This window comes from Monodelphis domestica, chromosome 4 (assembly GCF_027887165.1).
Source record: "Monodelphis domestica isolate mMonDom1 chromosome 4, mMonDom1.pri, whole genome shotgun sequence".
Classification (NCBI taxonomy): domain Eukaryota; kingdom Metazoa; phylum Chordata; class Mammalia; order Didelphimorphia; family Didelphidae; genus Monodelphis; species Monodelphis domestica.
Genome location: NC_077230.1, coordinates 414,852,360 through 414,873,710, shown reverse-complemented (window position 1 = coordinate 414,873,710; position 21,351 = coordinate 414,852,360). Strand labels below are relative to the sequence as shown.

The following is a 21,351-nucleotide window of genomic DNA, read 5'->3' as shown; positions in this document are numbered from 1 at the left end:
GATTGAAATGCCTGAACATACAGGGGGGCAAAGAACACAAGGAAAATAGATTTTGCAAGTTGCCTTCTCTAGTAACCTTTCCATCCAGTGCTCCCTTTTCTTTGGGTTCACACTTCTAATAGTCCAGACCAAGGTCTCCCTGAAGCCCAAGACTTATGGGCACTCTTCTAACCCTGACATGCCCCAATTTATTGAGAGGTTCTTTTCCAGCTGTGTGTACAAGGTCCTCTGGGAAGCATAGTGAGGGTTAGAGTGGGAAGATGGTATTTTTCAAAGAGCATTGGATTTGGAATCCAAGGAACTGAGGTTCAAATACTGGCCACTGAACAGATGTATGATTTTGGGCAAGTCACTTCCCTCTGTGGGCCTTGGTTTCCCCATTTGTATAAAGGGCAGAACAAATGAAATGATCCAGGGGCTTAAATTGTGGTTTGTAAGGAGGGCATCTCTTGCTCTCTGTCCTTGCTAGGCCCTTTCTCTCCCACACTGCTTCCATCTATTCTCTGTCATGTCTCTGGCTTTTTATATCTTTTTCTTTTTTTGCCTTTCTTTGGATCCCCAGGACTTGCCACAATACCTGCCTGGCATGTTGAAAACACTTAATGCTTGTTGACCTGACTTGATCTTCTGACAAATCTGGCTTTTTAATGGCAAGCATAGAAATATAGGTCAGAGCTGGAAGAAGCTCCAGACATCACCTAGTCTAACCCCCTTTCATTGTCTAGAGGAGGAAACAGTCTCAGGAGAGGGAGTGAAGGAGTGTAGAGCAGGGCCTAAAATCACAGCCTAGCCCTCTGCTTTCCTACTGACTAGTTTTGTGAATGCCTTCATTTGGGACATCTCTATTTATCCAGGCAGGGTGCATGGGTGCCCCAAGAATGCCTTAATACCAAATGATTGGAATGCCAGGGAAATGACCCACAACAATGATTAACCGTGGTATAAAAACTTTATTTTATCATCTCTTCGAGGATAAGTTTTTAAAGTTTATTCCTTGTTCAACAGAAAACATACTGAATGAATTCCTTAGGGTGACCAGGGGGCAAAGGGCCCTCCCATCCCTCCACCCTATTAAAAGCCCAGCTACCTTTCCTCTTTTTTGTGCTCCTGAAATGTGAAAAGACATGATTACGAACAAATTTGGACAACTTGTGGAACCTCGGAAAACGATCAACTTTGTAATTGGGGTAACTGATAGTTAATCCAAGTCTCTCCTTGTGTAAAGTGCCCTTGAGGCCATGGTGAAGGCTTCACCTTCACTGATAGTGCACCACCCGGGAAAAGATCCCCGCCGGCTCCTTCTCATCCCCCAGAGCAGCTGCGAAACCTTCTTCTCTCCTCCTCTTTGCCAAAGCAGCCAAAGATTTAAAAGTCTTGGGTTCATAAATAGCCAGGTCAGCAAGGACTTTCCTGTTGAGTTCCACTTGACACTAAGGAGAAAGGAAATGACATCACAAAAGCATAGAATCTCAGAAGCCCCTGGTTCCCACTATGAGTGAGAGCCCACTGGTGAAGAGGCCACCCACTGCCACCTAACGTGAAGGACCCCTCAAATTGTGAATAAGATTTACCACACACTGAACCAAATGTTTACTGACTGATTGATTCCATTTCCTTTCTGTGGTCAAGCTCTCTCCCATGTGACTACCCTTCAAAAACTTGGAAAAAGCTCTTATTTCCCCCCTTCTGATGAAGCTTTTCCTCCCTGTAGACCAAAACATCCCAAGGTCCTTCAACCAAACCTCAAATCTTCCTATTTCATTGTCTCCAGTTCCCCAGCTGCCCCTGGTTGAACCCCCCTGGCCACTTCCTATTTGTCAATGCCCTCCTTTGGTCCGGAATGGGAGTAATGTCCCAGCAGGGCCCAGAAAGACTACAGATCACATCTCCTGGGTGCTGTGCCAAGGAGGCCCTCCTCTTTGAGCCAAGCAATGAGGAATGAGCGAGATAGCTGAAAGCCTTACTCAATCCTAAATTATGCACACCCATCCCAAAAGAGTCAAAATGGAAAGTGGGAGGAAGCCTCAGTGCTGGACTTCCCATCTGTAGTTCCAGGGCTCGAGGCAATGCAGGAAAAGGCCAGAAGACCTGGCCCAGAGTCCTCTCTGACAGTAAGGGCAGCGCTGTCTAAAATCTACCTCCTCCAGATCCAGACAACGGAATGATAATTAGTAACCGACATGTCTGTCACCCTTTGAAGTTGGCAAAGGGCTTTATAATTATTATTTTAAGCCCTTACTTAAGGTATGAGGGTGGTAAGGGCTAGGCCATGGAGGTTGGGGGTGAAGTGACTTGCCCAGGGGCACACGGCTAGGAAGTGTCCGAGACCACACTTGTACCCAGGACACCCTGTCACCAGACCTGGCAGGGGCCATCTGGCTGCCCATAAAGTGCCTTATTATTAATAATAGTAGTAAATCTGAATTTAGGGGTTGAAGATCTTTGGAGCACTGTGCACAACAGGAGCTCATCTAACACTCCCAACCAGAAGCAGGCAAGTGGCTATTGTTACCCTCATGTCACAGATGAGGCCAGAGGTGAGCTGGTGGCCTGCCTGGAAGCAAAGAGCGGCTCAAATGTCAGAACAGGAATTTCACTTTGGGTCTTCCTGCACCCACCCCAGCTCTTAATCCTCCGCTTAACCAGCTCAGCTCAATGGACAGGGTGCACCACCCCAGAAGCACCTCATGAATGCTTAGCCTTGTTCCACAGAACTGTGTTCCATTTATGCATCACCGCCCCTTTGGCAGCCCGCAGCTCTGAACTGAACACTGAGTCCTTCCGCGGCCCATGGACGCAACATGAGGCGCTGTGTCTGGTGGGGACAGAGACTCAGCCTGGCAAGCACACTAGACAACGTGTACAAAAACCCTCCTGAGGGGGGCTGCTGGGGGCAGGGAGGCACAGGCTCCACAGGGCAGAGAAGGCCCAGGGGCCCAACAAAATTCATGGGTGCTTACTACTCCGGTCTAGCAGCTACGAGAGGCATCCTCAGCTTCCTGTCGAGGAACACTGTTGGAGTCTGATCTAAAATGGGCCTCTCAGAAAGCTACTCCAAGTGGCCGAGGCTCTTACAGAACCCAGCACTGACCTCCTGCTTGGAAGCACAGCCCTGGGAGGGGCCCTTCTGAGCTCCCTGATGTAGAGAACTTCCTGAACCCCCCCCCCCCCCATTCAACCATTTCCACCTAGAACTACCATTTTTTAAAGCCAAGAAAAATGACAATCTGGTTCTTCCTCTGGACACAGGCCTAGGCAGGCCCAGACCAAACACTGTGTTTTCCATTTCTGAGATGCTCCCAGAGGGATTTTGGAGAAAGGAACAAAGAAGCCTCTGTAACCCAAACTCCAGCACAGCCAAATGAATCCCAACATTGAGGAACAGAAAGGGGCCTGCAATGGTGACAGTGAGCTGCTAAAGTGGAAATACAGTGACCTGTGATACCCTCGGAGACACTCCCAGCTCTGTGTAACACTTGCATCTAATTACAGCAAACGTGTCACATACCTTGACTAAATTGCTAATAAATGATGGATACTTCAAACCATGTTCTTGGGAAGCGGCTGTAATTCGATTAATCCAAAGCTGAAATGAAAATAGAATGGGGTCAAAGGTCTGAGAAGGAACAAGTTGTGGCTCTGGTTAAGCTGTCCTTTCCACAGGGGACCAACCTTATATTATTATGGCCGGACCCACCTTATCTTATTAGCACAACTGTAGCCTGAGTATGTTTGAGCACTCCTGGGTCTCAAGGTTTGGGGAGGGGGGGAGAGATACAGAGAAGAGAGGGAGAAAGACAGAGACAGAGAGAGAGAGGAGTGGGAGAGGGAAAGGAGCAGGGGAGGGGGGGAGAGAAGCAGAGAGGGAGGGAGGGAGAAAGAGAGAGACAGACAGACAAAGACAGAAAGAAAGACAGAGGGAGAGACAAAGGGGGAGAGAGAGACAGAAGGAGAGAGAGACAGAGAGGACAGAGAGAACAGAGAGAGAGGGAGAGGGAAAGAGACAGAGAGAAAGGGAGAGAGAGGGAGAGGAAGAAAAAGGGAGAGGGGGAGAGAGAGAGGAGAGGGAGAGGGAGAGGGGGAGAGAGAGAGGGAGAGAGGGAGAGAGGGAGAGAGAGAGAGAGAGAGAGAGAGAGAGAGAGAGAGAGAGAGAGAGAGAGAGAGAGAGAGTGCACAAGCGAGCAAGCCCTTTTGCCCCTCTCAGTACACACCCCCTACCCAGACAACTGAAGAGGTTTCTCACCTGGTCTGCTTAAAACAAACATGGCTTTCAGATGCCTGGGGAATAAAGGAGAGGACAGGAACAGCTCTACCCCCTCGAAATTCCCCCAGACTGACTTACTGTTCTCATGTTCTTCTTCTTCAGCCTCCGGGCATTGGTACATTTCACGAACGCTCTAGTCACAGCCCTGACGGCCAACCTGTAGCAGCGATTCTTCCTTCCCCGAAAGTGCTAAGTTAGAAAGAGGACATGTTGACGATGTCTGGCAATCAAAGATCAGAGATGTCTACATGGGAGACGGCAGCCTCTACAGCTGCTCAGAAACGCCTGGAAGGGAGCCCCACAGACACAGAAAACCAAGTGATGGGAGGCCCCTGCAGTCAGTCTGGGAAGATGCTGCCCTCTCTTGCTTGTAGGTTGCTCAGACACTGATGATGACAGTGATGATGCAACAATTGTAGGGGGATGGAGGCACAAGCCCAGGGGACTGGGAAAGTCTACTACAGTGTTCCCAGACATATTCAGCCTCCTTGTCTATATCTTTCAACTGACATTAATTTGTAAGATGTTATTATGGACCCCTTTGTTCTCCCATAGGGGTCATTGCCAGATATACCCTTCCCTTTTCCCCATCCCCTGCCAAAAATAAACAAATAAAGACCAGCAGAAGGTTCAGTCTCTTAGCTGATTTCATTATCATTCAGGTCCTCCAGCTCCCCTAGGAGAGAACACACAACACCCCAAATGCCCAGTGGGGGAGGGGTCCTCAGGAGGGAAAAGGGAGAATGAATGTGTGGCTAATCTGGGGAGCACAGAAAAAGAAGGCTGTCCAGGGAGACCAGGCTGAGGGCAAGAGAAAAGCAGGCAGACAAGATCCAGGGGCCAGAGGGGGATAAAGGGGCCAGAGCAGAAGGAGAGGAATGGAAAAGGGCCCTGGAGGAGGCACGGAAAAAGGAATGAAATGGAGAGAAGAGGAAGAAAACGCCTGTTATCCTTGCTCCCCTTTAAGCTCACAGGCCCCTTCTCCATCCTCCTGGCCACTGCCACCACCACTATCCTTAGTTCAGGCCCTCCCCACTCCAGCAAGGACTGCTAGGGTCAGCCAAGAGGCTTTTCTGTCTCAGGTCTCTCCCCACTCCAGTTCACCCTCCAGACAGTCATCAAAGTCATTTTTCTAAAAAGGAGAAAGTTCTAACTGTAATCACCTATGAAAGCAAGGTAGAGAGCAGATGGGGCTCTGGGCCTGGAGTCAGGAAGACCTGAGTTTAAATCCAGCCTCAGACACTTCCTAGCTATTTGACCCTGGGCAAGTTACTTCACTTGTCTGCCTCAGTTTCCTCAACGGAGAAAACAGGGATTAAAAATTTCAGGGTTGCTGTGAGGATTAAATAAGTTTATTAGCATAGTATCTGACATATAGGAGGTACTTAATAAATACTCCTTCCCTTTCCTGCTCAATGAACTTCAGAGGCTTCTACTATTTTCAAGATCAAATAGAAAATCCTGTCTGAACTTCAAAGCCCTTCCAAAGCTGGTTCCTTCCTATGTGTCCAGACTTCTTATGCCTCCCTCCTCTTAATGTGCCCCATGTGATAGACCAATGGACCCTGATGGCTGCCACACACTGAATGACCATCCATCCACCCTGTTTCATACTATTCATATGCTGTCTCTTTATTAGAATGTAAGCACCTTGAAGGCAGAGCCTAGGTTTTTCTTCCTTTTTTCTGTATTCCCACAGATTGGCCCAGTACAAGGCAGAGGGCCCTTCGATAACACTATGCTCCCTCCTCAAACATTCACCCTGAACTTCCCCAGGCCCTCTTTTCCATTCAGTTCATCATCCCAGTCACTCAGGCCCTTCCCTCAGAGGTGACCTTCTTTCTGTTCTAGCTTGTGTACCCCTATTTATTTACTTATGTGTGGTCCACCCCATTAGAAATAAAGCTCTAGAAGGGCAGGGGCTCTTGATTTCTTTCTTTTTATCTCCAGGCTTGGTTCAGTGTCTAGAAACTAAGAATAATAATAGCTAACATTCATAGTGATTACTGTGTGCCAGGCATTGTGCTAAGTAAGTCCTTTACAATTATTATCTCATTGGGTCCTCACAATTCTAGGAGAGAGATGCTTTTATTATCCCCATTTTTTTAAACCCTTACTTTCTGTCTTAGAGTCGATCAATATTAAGTATCTGTACTAAGGTGGAACAACAGTAAGCCCTAGGTCAGCAATGGTGAACCTTTTAGAGGGCAAGTAATGTGAGAAATGTCCTCAGGTTCAGCTCCATGTCCTTTCTTTCCTTCTGGTAGTGAACTCTGTGCTCCAGCAATAACATGCATGGCCACAGAGAGAGCTCTGAGTAAACCCTCCAGCACACATGCAATAGGTTTGCCATCATAGCCCTAGGCAATGGGATTAAATGGGTTGCCCAGGGTCACACAGCTAGAAAGTATCTGAGGTCTGATAGGAACCCCAGATCTCCCATCAACCCTTTATCCGTTGAGCTGCCTACCTATCCCTAGTATCCTCATTTTATAGATGGGGAACCTGTGGCAAACAGAGGTGAAGTGACTTGTCCAGGGCCATACAGCTAGAACCCTGGGTATCAGAGTTAACCTGGAGTATCTGAACTTTTAATAAAATACTTTTTGCCTGGAACATGGTAGGCATTTAATAAATTCTTACAGCCTGACAGCCATTTGATTAAATTAAATCTGCCAATTAACAAGCATTAAGTGTCTACTGTGTACGAGATACACAAAAATAAATATGGATCTTCCCAACCCTTCAGAAGCTTATATTTTGTATGAAGGAGAGGCATTTTATAATCGAGGAATCTGAGATCAATTAGACAGCTAAAGCAATCTTGGGAAGAGTTAAGAGATTTATTTAGAAGAAACCAGTAATTAGCAAAATTGATACTAAAAATCAGGTGCTCTGGCTTCTACTTTCTTCCATCCTGGCAGCAGGTATCTAATAACTGAAAGCAAACACAATGACTAAACATGGCTTAATTTGAATGTGGTTAGAAAATATTAATCAGAGCCAATTTAAAACTGGGTATAGGAGTTGCAGTTAGGTGGCCCAGTGGATTGAGAATCAGGCTTGGAATTGGGAAGTCCTATGTGAGTTCAGACATTTGCTAGTTGTGTGACCCTGGGAAAGTCACTTAACTCCTGTTGCCTAGTCCTTGTCATTCTTCGATCTTAGAACCATTACAGATTGATTCTAGGATGGAAGGAAGGGTTTAAAAAACAAACATTGAATACCGAGTTGGGTGACACAATGAATAGAGTATCAGGAAGATCTGAGTTCAAATTCTACCTAAGACACTTACTACTAGCGCTGTTTGCCTCAATTTCCTCCTCTACAAAATCGGCTGGCGAAGGAAACGAACGTATCTGCCGAGAAACCCCAAATGGGGTCACAACAGAAACAACTCAACAAACACTCTCTGCGCTCTATCCACTGCGCCCTCTAGCGGCCTAAGGGGCAGGAGGGGGCGGAGCTGAGGGGGGGAAGAGAAGGTGGGGAAAGAGCCACGAAAAATGGTGGGAGGGAGTCAGGAGCACGGGAGAGCTACGGAGAAAGGAGGGGGAGGAGCCATGGAGAATGAGGGAGAGTCTTCCCGAGGGGGCGGAGCACTGGGGGAGAGAGATGTCAGAGTCTGGATAAAGGGGCCATGGAAGAGGGAGGAGCCACGGAGGGGGAGGGGAGAAGGATCCTAGGCTGGAGAGTGGGGGGCGGGGGGAGCTCTGAGGCTTTGCCACTCACCCGGGCGTACTGCAGCAAGTCCTGGGTCCGCCAGAAGCGGTCGGTGAGGCGGGCGCGTACCCTTAGCGGCGCCGTGAGCAGCACCATGGCTCCCTTAGATTTTCTAGATGGTGTGAGCCCAAGTGGTAGCGGCCATGTAAAGGACGCCGGAAACACCGGTACCTCCCCGAGTACTTCCGGGGTCGACTCCGCCTACTATCGCAAGTACTGCAGGGGCGTGGAGTGGACATCCCCCACCCCCTCAGTTTCGATTCCTACTTCCGGGCCCCGGAAGAACCGGATTGGGGTAGAGCTTCTGGGCTTGGAAGGTTCCCTTTCCTTTCTGCTTCCAACTACGCTCCATTCCAGGAGCCTCAGTTTGCCCGCCCGTCTAATGAAGCAACGAAACTGTAGCACCCTCAGGGGAAGTCCCGGAGCCTGGACGGTCACTTCTACATAAACTCAGAAGATTCGCCCCCTTCCCCTAGTGTCTGATCATTTTGCTAATAAGGGGTATCTTTGAACTAGTCCGGGCTGACCCTCGGGGAGTAGGTCCTCACTGCTTCTCTCCTAGACTATTGCAATAGTATTTTTTTTAACTCTTTGTATTTTAGAATTGATACTAAATGTCATTTTCAAGGAAGAAGAGCAGTAAGTAGGCATTTGGGGTTAAATGTCTTGCCTAGGATCACAAGGTAGGAAGTATCTGAGGCCAATTTTGAACACAAGATCTCCTCTCCCCAGACCTGGCTCCATTTACCAAGCCACTTTGCTGCCCCTTGCAGTAGCCTAACGGCATTCCTTTGCTTTTGGTCTCTTTGATTCATCAGTCACACAGCTGCCAAAATAATCTTTGTAAAGAGAATTTTTATCTATCATGCTAGAAGGGACCTTAGACCATTTTACCTTTTATACATTGGGAAACCGAGACTGAAAAAGGCTTACCTGTGATCATAGCAAGTGGTAGCTAGGTGGCACAATAAAGCACTGGGCATTTTTCATAAGTTAAAAACTGACCTCAGACACTTACTAGCTGTGTGACCCTAAGCAAGTCCTTAGGAAATAGCAAGCCGGTCCAGTATCTCTGCCAAGAAAACCCCAAATGAGGTCTGGAAGAGTTGGACATGACAAAACAAAAAAAGTCCTCAGAGCTCCAGACTCCTTTCAATATCTCCCTGCAGCCTCCTCTAGGATAAAATATAAACCCTTCAGCTTGCATTGAAAGCCTCCAACCTCACTTTCCAGGAATCTTTCATATTCCCCTTGACAAACTACAGCCAAGAAAAGGGCTAACACCAGAGATGTTAGTCCTCCCCTCCATATCCCATATAAGTAATCAAGACAATCCCTATCCCGAAAGAACTTCTATCTTTTAAAAAAAATATTCAGATACCTTGTTTTTCTCAATTACATGCAATAACAATTTTCAACATATGTTTTCTGAAATTATGATCCAAATTGTCTCCTATCCTCCCTTCCCTACCCCCTCTCAGAGATGGTAAGCAATTTGAGCTGGGTTATACATGTATTATAATTAAAAATATTTCCTTATTGATCACCTTAAGAGAATACATAAAACCGAAATCCTAAAATAAAACTGTAATATAAAGGATAGTATGCTTTGATTTGCATCTGACTCTCAACAGTTCTTTCTCTGGAGGTGGACAGTATTCTTTGTCCTAAGTCCTTCAGATTGTCTCAGTATTCCTGAGAATAGCAAAGTCTCTCACATTTGATCATTCCACAACATTGCTATTACTGTGTACAATGTTCTCCTGGTTCTGCTTGTTTCTTTTTTTTTTCCTTTATTTTTTTTAAAAATCCTTACCTTCCATCTTGATTCAATACTGTGCATTGGTTTCAAGGCAGAAGAGTGGTAAGGGCTACACAATGGGGGTGAAGTGACTTGCCCAGGGTCACACAGCTGGGAAATGTCTGAGGTCAGATTTGAACCTAGGACCTTCCATCTCTAAGCCTGGCTCTCAATCCACTGAGCTACCCAGCTGCCCCCACAGTTCTGCTTATTTCACTCTGCATCAGTTCATGTATATCTTGCCAGTTTTTTCTGAAACCATCCTGCTTATCATTTCTTATAGCACAATAATATTCCATCACCAACATATACCACAATTTATTCAGCCATTCCCCAATTGATGGATATACCCCTCAATTTTAAATTCTTTGCCACCACAAAAAGAGCCATAATAAGTATTTTTGTACAAATAGTTCCTTTCCCCTTTTTAATGATCTCTTTGGTATTCAGAATTAAAGGGTATGTACAGTTTTATAGCCCTTTGGACATAGTTCCAAATTGCCTTCCAGAATGGTTGGATCAATTTATAGCTCCACCAGCAATGCCTTAGTGTGCCAATTTTGTGTCATATTAGCCAATCTGATAGATATGAGGTGGTACTTCAGCACTGTTTTAATTTGCATTTTTCTAATCAAGAGGGCTTTAGAACATTTTTTTCATATGGTTATTGATAGCTTTGATTTCTTCATCTGAAAATCATTTGTTCATATCTTTTGATCAGTTGTCAATTGGAGAATGACCTGTATTCTTATGGATTTGACTTAATTCTCTTTAAATTTGAGCAATTAGATCTTTAACAGAAAAATTTGTTGTTTCCCTTCTAATCTTGGTTACATTGCTTTTGTTTTCACAAAAGCTTTTGAATTTAATACAATCAAAATTATTCATTTTATATCTTATAATGTTCTCTGTCTCTTGTTTGGTCATAAATTCTTCTCTTTGGTTTTATAAGATTATTTACCTACCAAAAAGAATAATATGGAAGTATGTTTTGTGTGATAATACATGTATGACCCAGATTGAATTGTCAGCTCTGGGAGGGGGGAGGGAAGAAGGGAGGGAGGCAATATGAATCATATAACTTTGGAAAAGTTATGTGGAAATTTGTTATTAAAATAAAAATAATTTTTAAAAAAAACCAGCATTTGGCTTCACATTCATCCATGGACCAGTCATTAAAATAGTAATCAAGATTATTGCTTCTGGCAATATTCAGTTTGTCTAAAAGAATCAAAGAGGTCAGCAAGGAAGAGATAAATATGAGGGAAGTTACTAATATAAACTGTTATGGATAGCTATGTCTAAACAGATTTTTTTTAAGTTTTTAAAGAAAAATCTCTCTCCCATAAGTTTAGACCCTTACTCCTTTGAAAAAAACAAAACTCTTACCTTTTTTCCCCAGTTTATTTATTTATTTATTTAATTTAGAATATTTTTCCATGGTTACATGAATCATGTTATTTCCCTCCCTTCCCTCCCAGCTGGTGCACAATTCCATTGGGTTTTACATGGGTCATTGATCAAGATCTATTTCCATATTATTAACATTTGTACTAGGGTGATCATTTATTCTATATCTCCAATCATATCCCCATTGAACCATATGATCAAACAGTTAAAAAAAAACCCTTACCTTCTGCCTTAGCATCAGTTCTAAAACAAAAGAATAGCAAGAGGTAGAAAATCAGGGTTAAGTGACCTGTTCAAGGTCATACAGCTAGGAAGTATCTGAGTTCAGATCTGAACCCAAGTCTTCCTGACTCCAGGCCTGGTGCTCTATCCACCGTGCTACCTAGTTGCCTCAAGTTTACCCTTTTTAAGGAAAATATGTAGTTTTTTGGATCAAGGTCAGAGATATTTCCTGTTGTACAGATGGGAACTCAAGAGTAGCAAAGTAAAGGATCAATTATTTTATCAAAAAACATTTATTGAGGCCAGTTAGGTGGCTCAGTGGCTTGAGAGCCAGGACTAGAGACAGGAGTCCTAGGTTCAAATTTGTCCTCAGACACTTCCCAGCTGTGTGACCCTGGGCAAGTCACTTGACCCCCCATTGCCTAGCCCTTTCCATTCTTCTGTCTTGGAACCAATACACAGTATTGATTCCAAGATGGAAGGTGAGGGTTTAAAAAAGAGAGAGAGAGAATGTCCTTTGATTGGGGAATGACTAAACAAATTGTGTTATCTGTTGGTGATGGAATACTATTGTGTTCAAAGGAATAATGAACTGGAGGGATTCCATGTGAACTGGAACAACCTCCAGAAAGTGATGCAGAGCAAAAGGAGCAGAACTGGGAGAACATTGTACACAGAGACGGATACACTGTGGCACAATCTAATGTAATGAATGTCTCTACTAGTAGCAATGCAATGACCCAGAACAATTCTGAGGGACTCTTGAGAAAGAACACTATCCACATCCAGAGAAAGAACTGTGGGAGTAGAAACACCGAAGAAAAACAACTGCTTGATCACATGGTGGATGGGGATAGGATTGAGAATTGTAAAACCCAGTGGAATTGCTCATTGGCTGTGGGAGGGAGGTGGGAGGAAGGGAGGGAAAGAACATGAATCATGTAACCATAGAAAAATATTCTAAATTAATCAATAAAGTTAAATATAAAAAAGAGGCTATTGGAATAACAGAGCCACCAGGTGAGGACTGAACCAGGGCTGGGGCTATGGGAGTGGAGAGATGTATGTAGGAGAAATGCTATGGAGGAGTATGGGTTAGTGCTGCAAGGGACCCTGAGGGCAATGAATGCCCTCATTTTACAGAGAAAGAAGCTGAGGGGCCCAAATACACCAAAGGGGCAAAGCTGGGGTTCAAACCCAAGGCCTTTGACTCCAAATATAGCATGTTTTCCGCTGCACTGTTTCCTTAAAGTAGGATAAGAACTGAAGCCTTATCTGATGATCAGCACTGCAGTGGCAGTGAGGGGAAGCTAGGAGGCACCATAGTGCTTAGAGTGCCACACCTGGAGTCAGGAGAACTCATCTCCAGAGTTCAAATCCGAACTCAGATACTTTCTAGCTGTGTGCCTCTGGGCAAGTCACTTTACCCTGTTGGCCTCCATTTTCTCATCCTTAAAAAAAAAAGCTGGAAAAGGAAATGGCAAATCACTTCAGTATCTTTGCTGAGAAAACCCTAAATGGGGCCACGACGAGTCAGAAGCGACTTAAATGATAGAACAGCATTGCAGTCCTGACCTTGATTGGCTTTAGCAGCCGATGGTACGGTGGAGACCTTTGAGCTTGGAGTCGGGAAGAACTAAGGCAACCTCAGACACTAGCTGTGTGACTCTGGATGAGTCACTTATCCTTTGTCTTCCTCAACTATAAAATGAGGACACTAATGGCATCTATTTCACACAATTGTGAGAATCAAATGAAAGGACACATAGAAAGGATTCTGCAAGCTTTAAGGTGCTGTATACATGTTGTTATTAACTGTTGTTAGTAAAATGTTAGTAAATAACTATTGTTGTTATTAGTAAATCTCCTCAAAAAGCAATGGCAGAAGGTAGACATTCTTATTCTTCAGAATCAGAACTGGCCGGGTCATGTGGTCAAGTGTCCAGGGACTTGGGTTACTGCTGCCCCATTCCCCTCTCAGAAAGAATAAACATGGCAAATGGGATAGGCTCTGCCCATCTAGCTTACTCCTCAGTCCCCACCTTCATTCGTCCTCTTGAAAACGGGCATTTCTCTGAGGTCCCAGGCATAAGAGCAACAATGAAAACTCACTTCTGTACGTCACTAGAGGTTTTACTCTCCTTACAGGAATGCTCTAAGACAATACAAGGATTGTTCCCATTTTGTAGATCATTGCCCAGGCTTTGATGCCAACTCTAGTCATCATCCTTATGATCTTTTTAAAAAACTTAATTTTTTCCGTTAAATATAGAAGCCATTTTTGGCGATTGTTTTTCTGGTATTTTAGGAGCCAGATTTCCTCCTTCTCTCCTTCCCCTGCCTTCTTGGGAAGCAGGAAATAGTCTGCTAGAGGTTATACCGATGTAATCTTAATCAGTTTCCTCCACTATAAAAGGAGAGAGTTGGGAATCTCCCATAAGTCCTGTGAGCCAGTAACATAGAACCACTCAAATCCAGGTGGTACCCAGACAGACGTTCCCTCCACTCCAGTGTCTACGTGGAGGTGCCCAAGTTCTGCCCAGCCTTGCATATCTCCTCTTGGCCTTTCTGAAGAGAACAGAGAGTCTTAAGAGGACTGCCTGGGCCAGCAAGGTCTTGTGCAGTCTCCAGCCACTGTGTCCGCAGGTTGGGGCTGGCCCCCCACCTCAGTAGTAGCTCTGCCATGGAGCAATGACCCTTCTCCAAGGCCAAGTGCAGGGCAGTCTTGTGAAGCCAACCAGCGGCATTGACCTCTGCTCCTTGGTCCAGCAGGTAGCTGGCAACCACAGTGTGTCCCCCCAGGGTTGCATGGTGCAGGGGTGTGAGATACAGTCCATCCCGGGCATCCACCTCAGCTCCTCTCTCCACCAGCAGCTGGACCACAGGAAGGTGGCCTGCAGCAGCAGCCCGGTGGAGGGCAGAGCGGCCATGTTGGTCTGGAAGAGCTCCCTCTGCTCCATGATCCAAGAGCAGCCTTACCACCTGGGGACAAGAAGGAGACTCAGTGGCCTTTGTTGGAGGGCTATTCTTTCTGATCTCCATTTTGACTGATTAGTGCAGCTTGTTAAGTTCCAGGGAGACCACACAGCAGCCTCCTCTTTCTTGCGAACCCCTGATCTGATTTGGGAGAGACTCAGAGTCTTAGATCTACCTGCTCCTTAAAGCAAAAATGACTGCGAGAACTATGTAGGGTTCTAGTCCCCACTGAGGTAGAAAGGGAGCCCAGGATCTGGAGACAGGAGAGCTGGGTGCAAATTGTGACTACCACTGACCATCTATGTGAACTTGGCCAAGTCTCTGGGCCTCCATCTCTAAGATACCTGCTGCTTCTGAATCCTACATTCCTTTCCTGCCCACTCCAGCTCACACAGCCCCATCCCTCCTTTGGACACCTGATGCCAGTTACTTAGCCTTAAATTACATCCTGCTACATGTTGTCTCAACTGTTTGGGGGAAGGGGGTGGGGGCAAGCTAGATAGTTGAGTGGATGGAGAGCCAGGCCTGGAGACAAGGGTCCTGGGTTCAAATATGACCTCAGGCATTTTCTAGCTATGTGACCCTGGGCAAGTCACTTTACCTCTATTGTGTAGCCCTTACCACTCTTCTGCCTTGGAACCAACACCCAGTACTGATTCTAAGAAAGAAAGTAAAAATTTACTTAAAAAAATTTTTAATTAAATTAAATTAAAATTTTTTAATTAAAAAATGTTTTACCTGACTCAACTTACCAGTCAAACTAGCAGGAGGGAGGAGCTGAAACTCAGTCATACAGATGATAATGATGTTGACAGTGAGGATGGGGATGATGGTTTATATTCCTCTAGTATTTTAAGGTATCTAAATTTAATTCAAACTCACAAGCACTTATAAAGCACTTAAATCACTTAAATTGCATGGCCCAGTGCTAGATGTATGTTATTCAGACGTGTCTGACTCTATGACCCCATTCAGAATTTCCTTGACAAAGATATTCCTCCTCCAGCTCATTTTGCAGATGAGGAAACTGAGGCCAACAGGCCTAAGCAACTTGCCCAGGGTCACACAGCTAATAAATGCCTGAAGCTGAATTTGAACTCTGGAAGTGGAGTCTTCCTGCCTCCAGGCATTTTGGCCACTGTACCACCTAGCTGTATTTCACATAATACTTTGTTTCAAACCTCCCATATCATAGTGTGTTATAATGATCTGTTTGTATCCTATTTTCTCCACCCCAACCCTCCTACTAAACTGTAGCAGGAGATGTCAACTTGGTATCTTCCTCCCTGCCAAGTACAGAAAATCAAAGTCCCACATGTCAGCTCTGGGTCTCCTGGGTCCAAGAGTGGTGTCCTCTTTCCACTGTACTACACAGAATGCCCTTCCCTCCCTGTCTCTCTTCTCTCTCAGAATGCCCTCCTTTCTCTCCCCAGGTTGGAATAGCATAGGCCTAGGATCATAAGGGGAAATAGACTTTGGTCCATTAGTCCAGGGAAGTGGATCCCTTCTGATGAGGAAATCATTCTAGCTAAATCATTAGCAAATCCTTGAACCTTTAAATGTTGAAAGACAGACAGACAGACAGAGAGAGAGAGAGAGAGAGAGAGAGAGAGAGAGAGAGAGAGAAAGGGAGAGAGAGAGAGAGAGAAGAGAGAGAGAGAGAGAAAGGGAGAGAGAGAGAGAGAGGAGAGAGAGAGAGAGAAAGGGAGAGAGAGAGAAAGAAAGGGAGAGAGAGAGAGAGAGAAAGGGAGAGAGAGAGAGAAAGGGAGAGAGAGAGAGAGAGAGAGAGAGAGAGAGAGAGAGAGAGAGAGAGAGAGAGAGAGAGAGAGAGAGAGGGAGAGAGAGAGAGGAGAGAGAGAGAGAGAAAGGGAGAGAGAGAGAAAGAAAGGGAGAGAGAGAGAAAGAAAGGGAGAGAGAGAGAGAAAGGGAGAGAGAGAGAGAGGAGAGAGAGAGAGAGAGAGAGAGAGAGAGAGAGAGAGAGAGAGAGAGAGAGAGAGAGGAGAGAGAGAGATGGATGGAGGGAAAGGAAGGGAGGTGAGAGAGGGGATGGAGGGAGAGGGAAGAAGGGAGAGAGAGAAGAGAGGGATAGAGGAAGAGGGAGGGAGGGAAGAAGGGAGAGAGAGGGAGATGGATGGAAGGAGATGGAGGGAGGGGAGAGAGGGGGGATGGAGGGAAATGGAAGAAGGGAGAGAGAGAAGAGAGACAGGGAGGGAGAGACAGGGAGGGAGGAAGGGCAGAGAGAGAATGAGAGAGTGTGTGTGTGTGTGTGTGTGAGGAGGTATCCTGCTTACAAAAGGGATCTGACATCCTGCACTGACTACCCCCAGGCCTGAAAACCCTCCATCTTCACCTTCACTTCTTAGAATCCTGGTTTCCTTCAAGTCTCAGCTCATTAAGTCGCCTCCTCCATGAGGCTTGAAGTGACGCCCCCATCAGCTAGTGACTTTCCACCCAATATGTCCTTGTAACTACTTTGATGGCAACAGCAGGACAGCAGAATCTTTGGATCTAAGCCATGTGCTTGGTACATAGTGGGTGCTTACTAAGTGTTTCTTCATTGCCCGGTTGGCTGATTTTCCCTAGACTTAAGGGCAAAGCATGGAGAGAGAGGGCAGATCACCCAGCCCACAAGGCCATCTCCATTCACAGAGTCGACCCTCAGAGAAGCCTCTGTGTCCTTCGTTATCCTAGAACACCGTGTTCTAACCAGTTGGCTAAGCACACATTCTCACTGGCTGCACAGTCTATGCACTATATCATCAAGCCCCTCATTTCATTTGCTATCCTTGTCTTCACCCACCCAAGGACCTCCAAGGACCTCGTGAACCTTTCCTTGGCATAAGATCAGAGCAGTTCGAGCTTGAAAGGCTTTTAGAGATGATCTTTTCCAAGCCCTTAATTTCTGGGAATGCTTAGAGGGGTTAGATGATTTGACCAGAGTCACATGGGCAGCATCAGAGCCAAGATTCATTCCATACTAGGTCTTCTGACTCCTAATCCAAGGCCCTTTCCTTTGCTCTGCCAATCAAATCCTTTCCCCCAGACTGTGACTCCAGAAAGCCAAGAGAAGGAATGGAGAGAAAAGGATGGGCACCTCCTCTTTCAACCCTGTTGCCTGTAGGCCTCCTCATTATTGAACCAGGACTAATTCACTACCATTGACTCCAAAGAAGGACCCTTGAGGGGCTCTCCTGGTTTGGAAAATTGGGCCCAAGATGTTTTCTCCTCCCCCCCATCAGAGAAAAGAGCACATCCAGGGAGAACCCACCTCCTGGTCCCCCAGGTCTGAGGCAATGATGAGGGCTGTTGCTCCAGTGCCATCTTGGGTATTGACATTTGCTCCCAGGACCAGAAGGAACTGTAGTATCTCCTTTCTTCCAGTCCCTGCTGCCACGTGCACAGGACAGGGGCCTCCTGAGCAGCTGATGTCCAGTGAGATGCCCTGGTGGCTCAGGAGTTCTACTACATGAAGCTGGTTCCCTGCAGCTGCCCAGTGCAGTGCTGTCCACCCATGCGCATCCCCACTGGCAGCATCCAGGCCATGGGCAAGCAACCGCTGGACCAGAAGTGTGTGTCCAAGGGCAGCTGCCCAATGCAGTGGTGTGAAGCCTCTCCGACTCTTGGCTAAAGCTGGGGCCCCCCGCTGTAAGAGCAGCTCGGCCACCTGGGTCTGCCCCTTCCAGGTGGCCCAGTGCAGAGGAGTGACCAGCTCCTCATCTGCTGCATCCACTGCGGCCCCACGCTGTACTAGGAAGCGGACAAGAGGGATGTGGCCACTTACCACTGCATGATGGAGCAGGGTCCGGCCTGCTGGATCCCTGTAGGGAAGATTGTAATTGAGATAGGGAATTATCACCCAGAACCCTTTGGGCCTCTTCCTTAAACCTGAGCCACAGAAAATGATCTGAAGTCTCAGGTCCTTGTTTCATCCTCTTTCTAATTTATCCTTCTCCTCCTTCCAGGATATATGTGGGTAGATTTAGGATGTATAGGAATCTTTGAAAATTATTTGCCATCTCTGACCTCTGCAGGAGCAGTCCATTCAGTTCCCCTTACATCTTAAAAAAAAAGAACAACTCCTTACCTTCTTAGAATCAATGCTATATATTAGTTCTAAGGCAGAAAAGAGATAAGGGCTAGGCGATGGAGGTTAAATACCTAGTTGCCCCTTCCCTTAAATTTTAGGCTTATTCATGTCTAACCCTACTCTAATCCCCAGCTTCTCTCACCCTTCATTCATTCACTTTCCTTCCTTCCCTCCCTCCCTCCTCCTTCCTTCTTTCCTTCCTTCCTTCCTTCCTTCCTTCCTTCCTTCCTTCTTCTCTTCCTTTCCCTCCCTCCTCCCTTCCTTCCTCCCTTCCTTTCCTCCCTCCTTCCTTTCTTCCTCCTTCCCTTCCTTTCCTCTTTCCTTCCTTCCTTCTTTCCTTCCTTCTTTCCTCCCTCCCTTCCTTCCTTCCTTCCTTCCTTCCTTCCTTCCTTCCTTCCTTCCTTCCTTCCTTCCCTCCCTCCTTTCTTCATTCCTTCCTTCCTTTTCCTTCCTTCCTTCATTTGTTCCTTCCTTCATTCATTCATTTGTTCGTTCGTTCGTTCCTTCCTTCCTTCCTTCCTTCCTCCCTCCCTCCCTCCCTTCCTCCCTCCCTCCCTTCCTCCCTCCCTCCCTCCCTCCCTTCCTTCCTTCCTTCCTTCCTTCCTTCCTTCCTTCCTTCCTTCCTTCCTTCCTTCCTTCCTTCCTTCCTTCCTTCCTTCTTTTCTTCTCTACCAATCTCAGAACAAGAAGAGGTCTCAGAAACTATCTGTACCATTCCATGTATATCCATTTATATAGAGCTCCCCTCTACAACAAAATATATTAAGAGAATGTAGATGGATTCACTTTGGCTCAAGCACCTTGAGGAGTCATGTAAGAGGCCCCTGGGCAGGGAGGGTCTCTGAGACCCAAAGCCTAGGGAGGAATATACACATCAAAGGTAGGGCTGAGTCACAAGCCTCCATTGTTCTGATGGACACACAACCGTATGTGTATAGATGGGCAGCCATGATGAAGGGGAAAGTACCTCCAATCAATTAATCAACATTTATTAAGTTCTGACTAAATGCCAGACACTGTGCTCCCTCCTGGGTTGTCCACCATCACCAAGTGACTGAGCTAGGCTCACTGGAAATGGAATCCAGAAGCTTTCTGAATGTTGAGTCCAAGCTTTGCTTCATAAGACAGACACAAAGACTTCCACTGGGAAATTCATTTTTAACTTCTCTTTACCCTCAAAATAGATATCCCGGGAGGCTCAGTGGATGGAAAGGCAGACCTAGCAGGTCCTGGGTTCAAATCTGGCCTCAGACACTTCCTAGTTGTGCGACCCTGGGTAAGTCACGTAACCCCCATTGCCTCCATTTCCTCATCTGAAAAATGAGCTGGAGAAGAGGCATAAAGGTGGCTCAATGGCTAGAGAAGCAGACCTGAAGACAGAAGGGTCTGGGTTCAAATCTGACCTCAGACACTTCCTGGCTTGGTGATCCTGGGTACATCCCTTAACCCCCATTGCCTAGCTCTTACCACTCTTCTGCCTTGGAACTGATACACAGGACTGATTCTTAGAAGAGTCTGATACTAAGATGGAAGGTGGGGGTTGAAAACAAACGAAAGGAAGCCTGAGTCTTCCACCTCAATGCCAGGGGGCTTGGGTTAGGGCTCGGATGCGGCTGCTCACCTCTCATTGATGCAGGTCCCCTGCCTCAGCAACTGCTTCATCAGGCCCAGTTGGCCTCTCCAAATGGCCTTGATCACTTGGCCTTGGTCCCAGCCCTTTGAGGCAGGAAGGAGACCCAGAGGCTGCTCTTCCTCCTTCTCCTGGGCCTTAGCATCCCCCATCTCTAGGTCCATGAAGTGCTGCCCCATCTCAGCCTCCAAATCTCTCTGCTCCTGGAATGAGGACACATGACAGCTCAGGGTCCAGGAGGAGGAGAATAAAGGATTCTCGGAGGGACCCCCAAAGCCCCTCATCAATCACTTAATGAGTATTGATTGAGGGTCGACTCTGTGCCAGGCACTGGGGACACAAGGGAAGAGAATGAAAGCTACAGCCTGGTGCCCCGGGCTCTGGTCCCAAGCTGACCCAAACACCCCCAGAGACTGGTTCTGTGAACCCATCCCAGACCCAGCCTCAAGTCCAGGCCCACGCGGAGACCCTAGATTTGATTCTGCCTCATCCCAATAGGGAGCTCTGCCGTCACCCTGGCCCTTGGGGAGTCACTTCACAAAGGGGACTTGGGAGAGAAGAGGAGGCACCCACCCGTACCAATGGGAAAAGAGCAAGCAGAGAGTTTGAGGCCCATTCCCCACAGGCTTAACTGTCCAAAATGGGGGTCCTAGCACATCCCCACGGAAATCCCCACCCTCCAAGGCTGAAGAGCCCGTGGCCTGGTGCTTCTCATCGATGGCTGCCTTCCCTTCTCCACGGGCCCTTCCGAGTTGCTCTGGGCTGTCTGCCGAGGATCCTTCCTCCTAGTCCTGAGCATCAAATTCAAATCCTGGCAGGGCTGGCGTTCCCAGGAAGGCTGAAGATGCCTGAGAAAACGCAGGGCTGGGGAGCTGAGGGCTGGGGCCAGAGAGGGCCAAAGGCATTAGGAGGGAGGAGAGGAAGGCCGCCACACTCAGGGCTGTGGATCTGGAAGTCTCCCTCCTCCCTCCTCTCCACCCCTGTGCTGGGTTGTTTACCCAGCAACAGGAGGGAGTCCCCCAGGGTGATCCTGACAACCAGCTCTCCTGCTCCCTTGGCTGGGGCTCACCCACAGACAGACCAGGCTCCTTCAGGAACAATCACAGGAAGGGTGTTCTGGCAGTCACAGTGACAAGCAGGGACATGCTGCTCTGGCTTCTTATTTCCCCAGGGGGCCCATTCCTTCCCCTCCTCCACCAGGGAGGATTAAGTTTCACCCTTTAGGCCTAGCCTGCCTT

At 46.9% G+C, this 21,351-nt stretch overlaps 2 protein-coding genes across 2 annotated transcripts; both read right to left on the bottom strand.

The window, feature by feature from the left end:
* Positions 1 to 930: 930 nt before the first annotated feature.
* On the bottom strand, positions 931 to 8,215 carry MRPL20 (mitochondrial ribosomal protein L20). The gene is made up of 4 exons (XM_007481083.3): positions 7,997 to 8,215; positions 4,343 to 4,453; positions 3,509 to 3,586; positions 931 to 1,430 (listed from the first exon to the last, which is right to left on the bottom strand). Exons 1-4 carry the CDS (start codon positions 8,081 to 8,083, stop codon positions 1,257 to 1,259), a joined length of 450 nt encoding a protein of 149 aa, XP_007481145.2. The 5' UTR covers positions 8,084 to 8,215; the 3' UTR covers positions 931 to 1,256.
* Positions 8,216 to 13,190: 4,975 nt separating this feature from the next.
* ANKRD65 (ankyrin repeat domain 65) lies at positions 13,191 to 21,250 on the bottom strand. Its single transcript, XM_056796037.1, has 4 exons — positions 20,790 to 21,250; positions 20,105 to 20,316; positions 17,665 to 18,214; positions 13,191 to 14,402 (listed from the first exon to the last, which is right to left on the bottom strand). Exons 1-4 carry the CDS (start codon positions 20,910 to 20,912, stop codon positions 13,935 to 13,937), a joined length of 1,353 nt encoding a protein of 450 aa, XP_056652015.1. The 5' UTR covers positions 20,913 to 21,250; the 3' UTR covers positions 13,191 to 13,934.
* Positions 21,251 to 21,351: the final 101 nt, after the last annotated feature.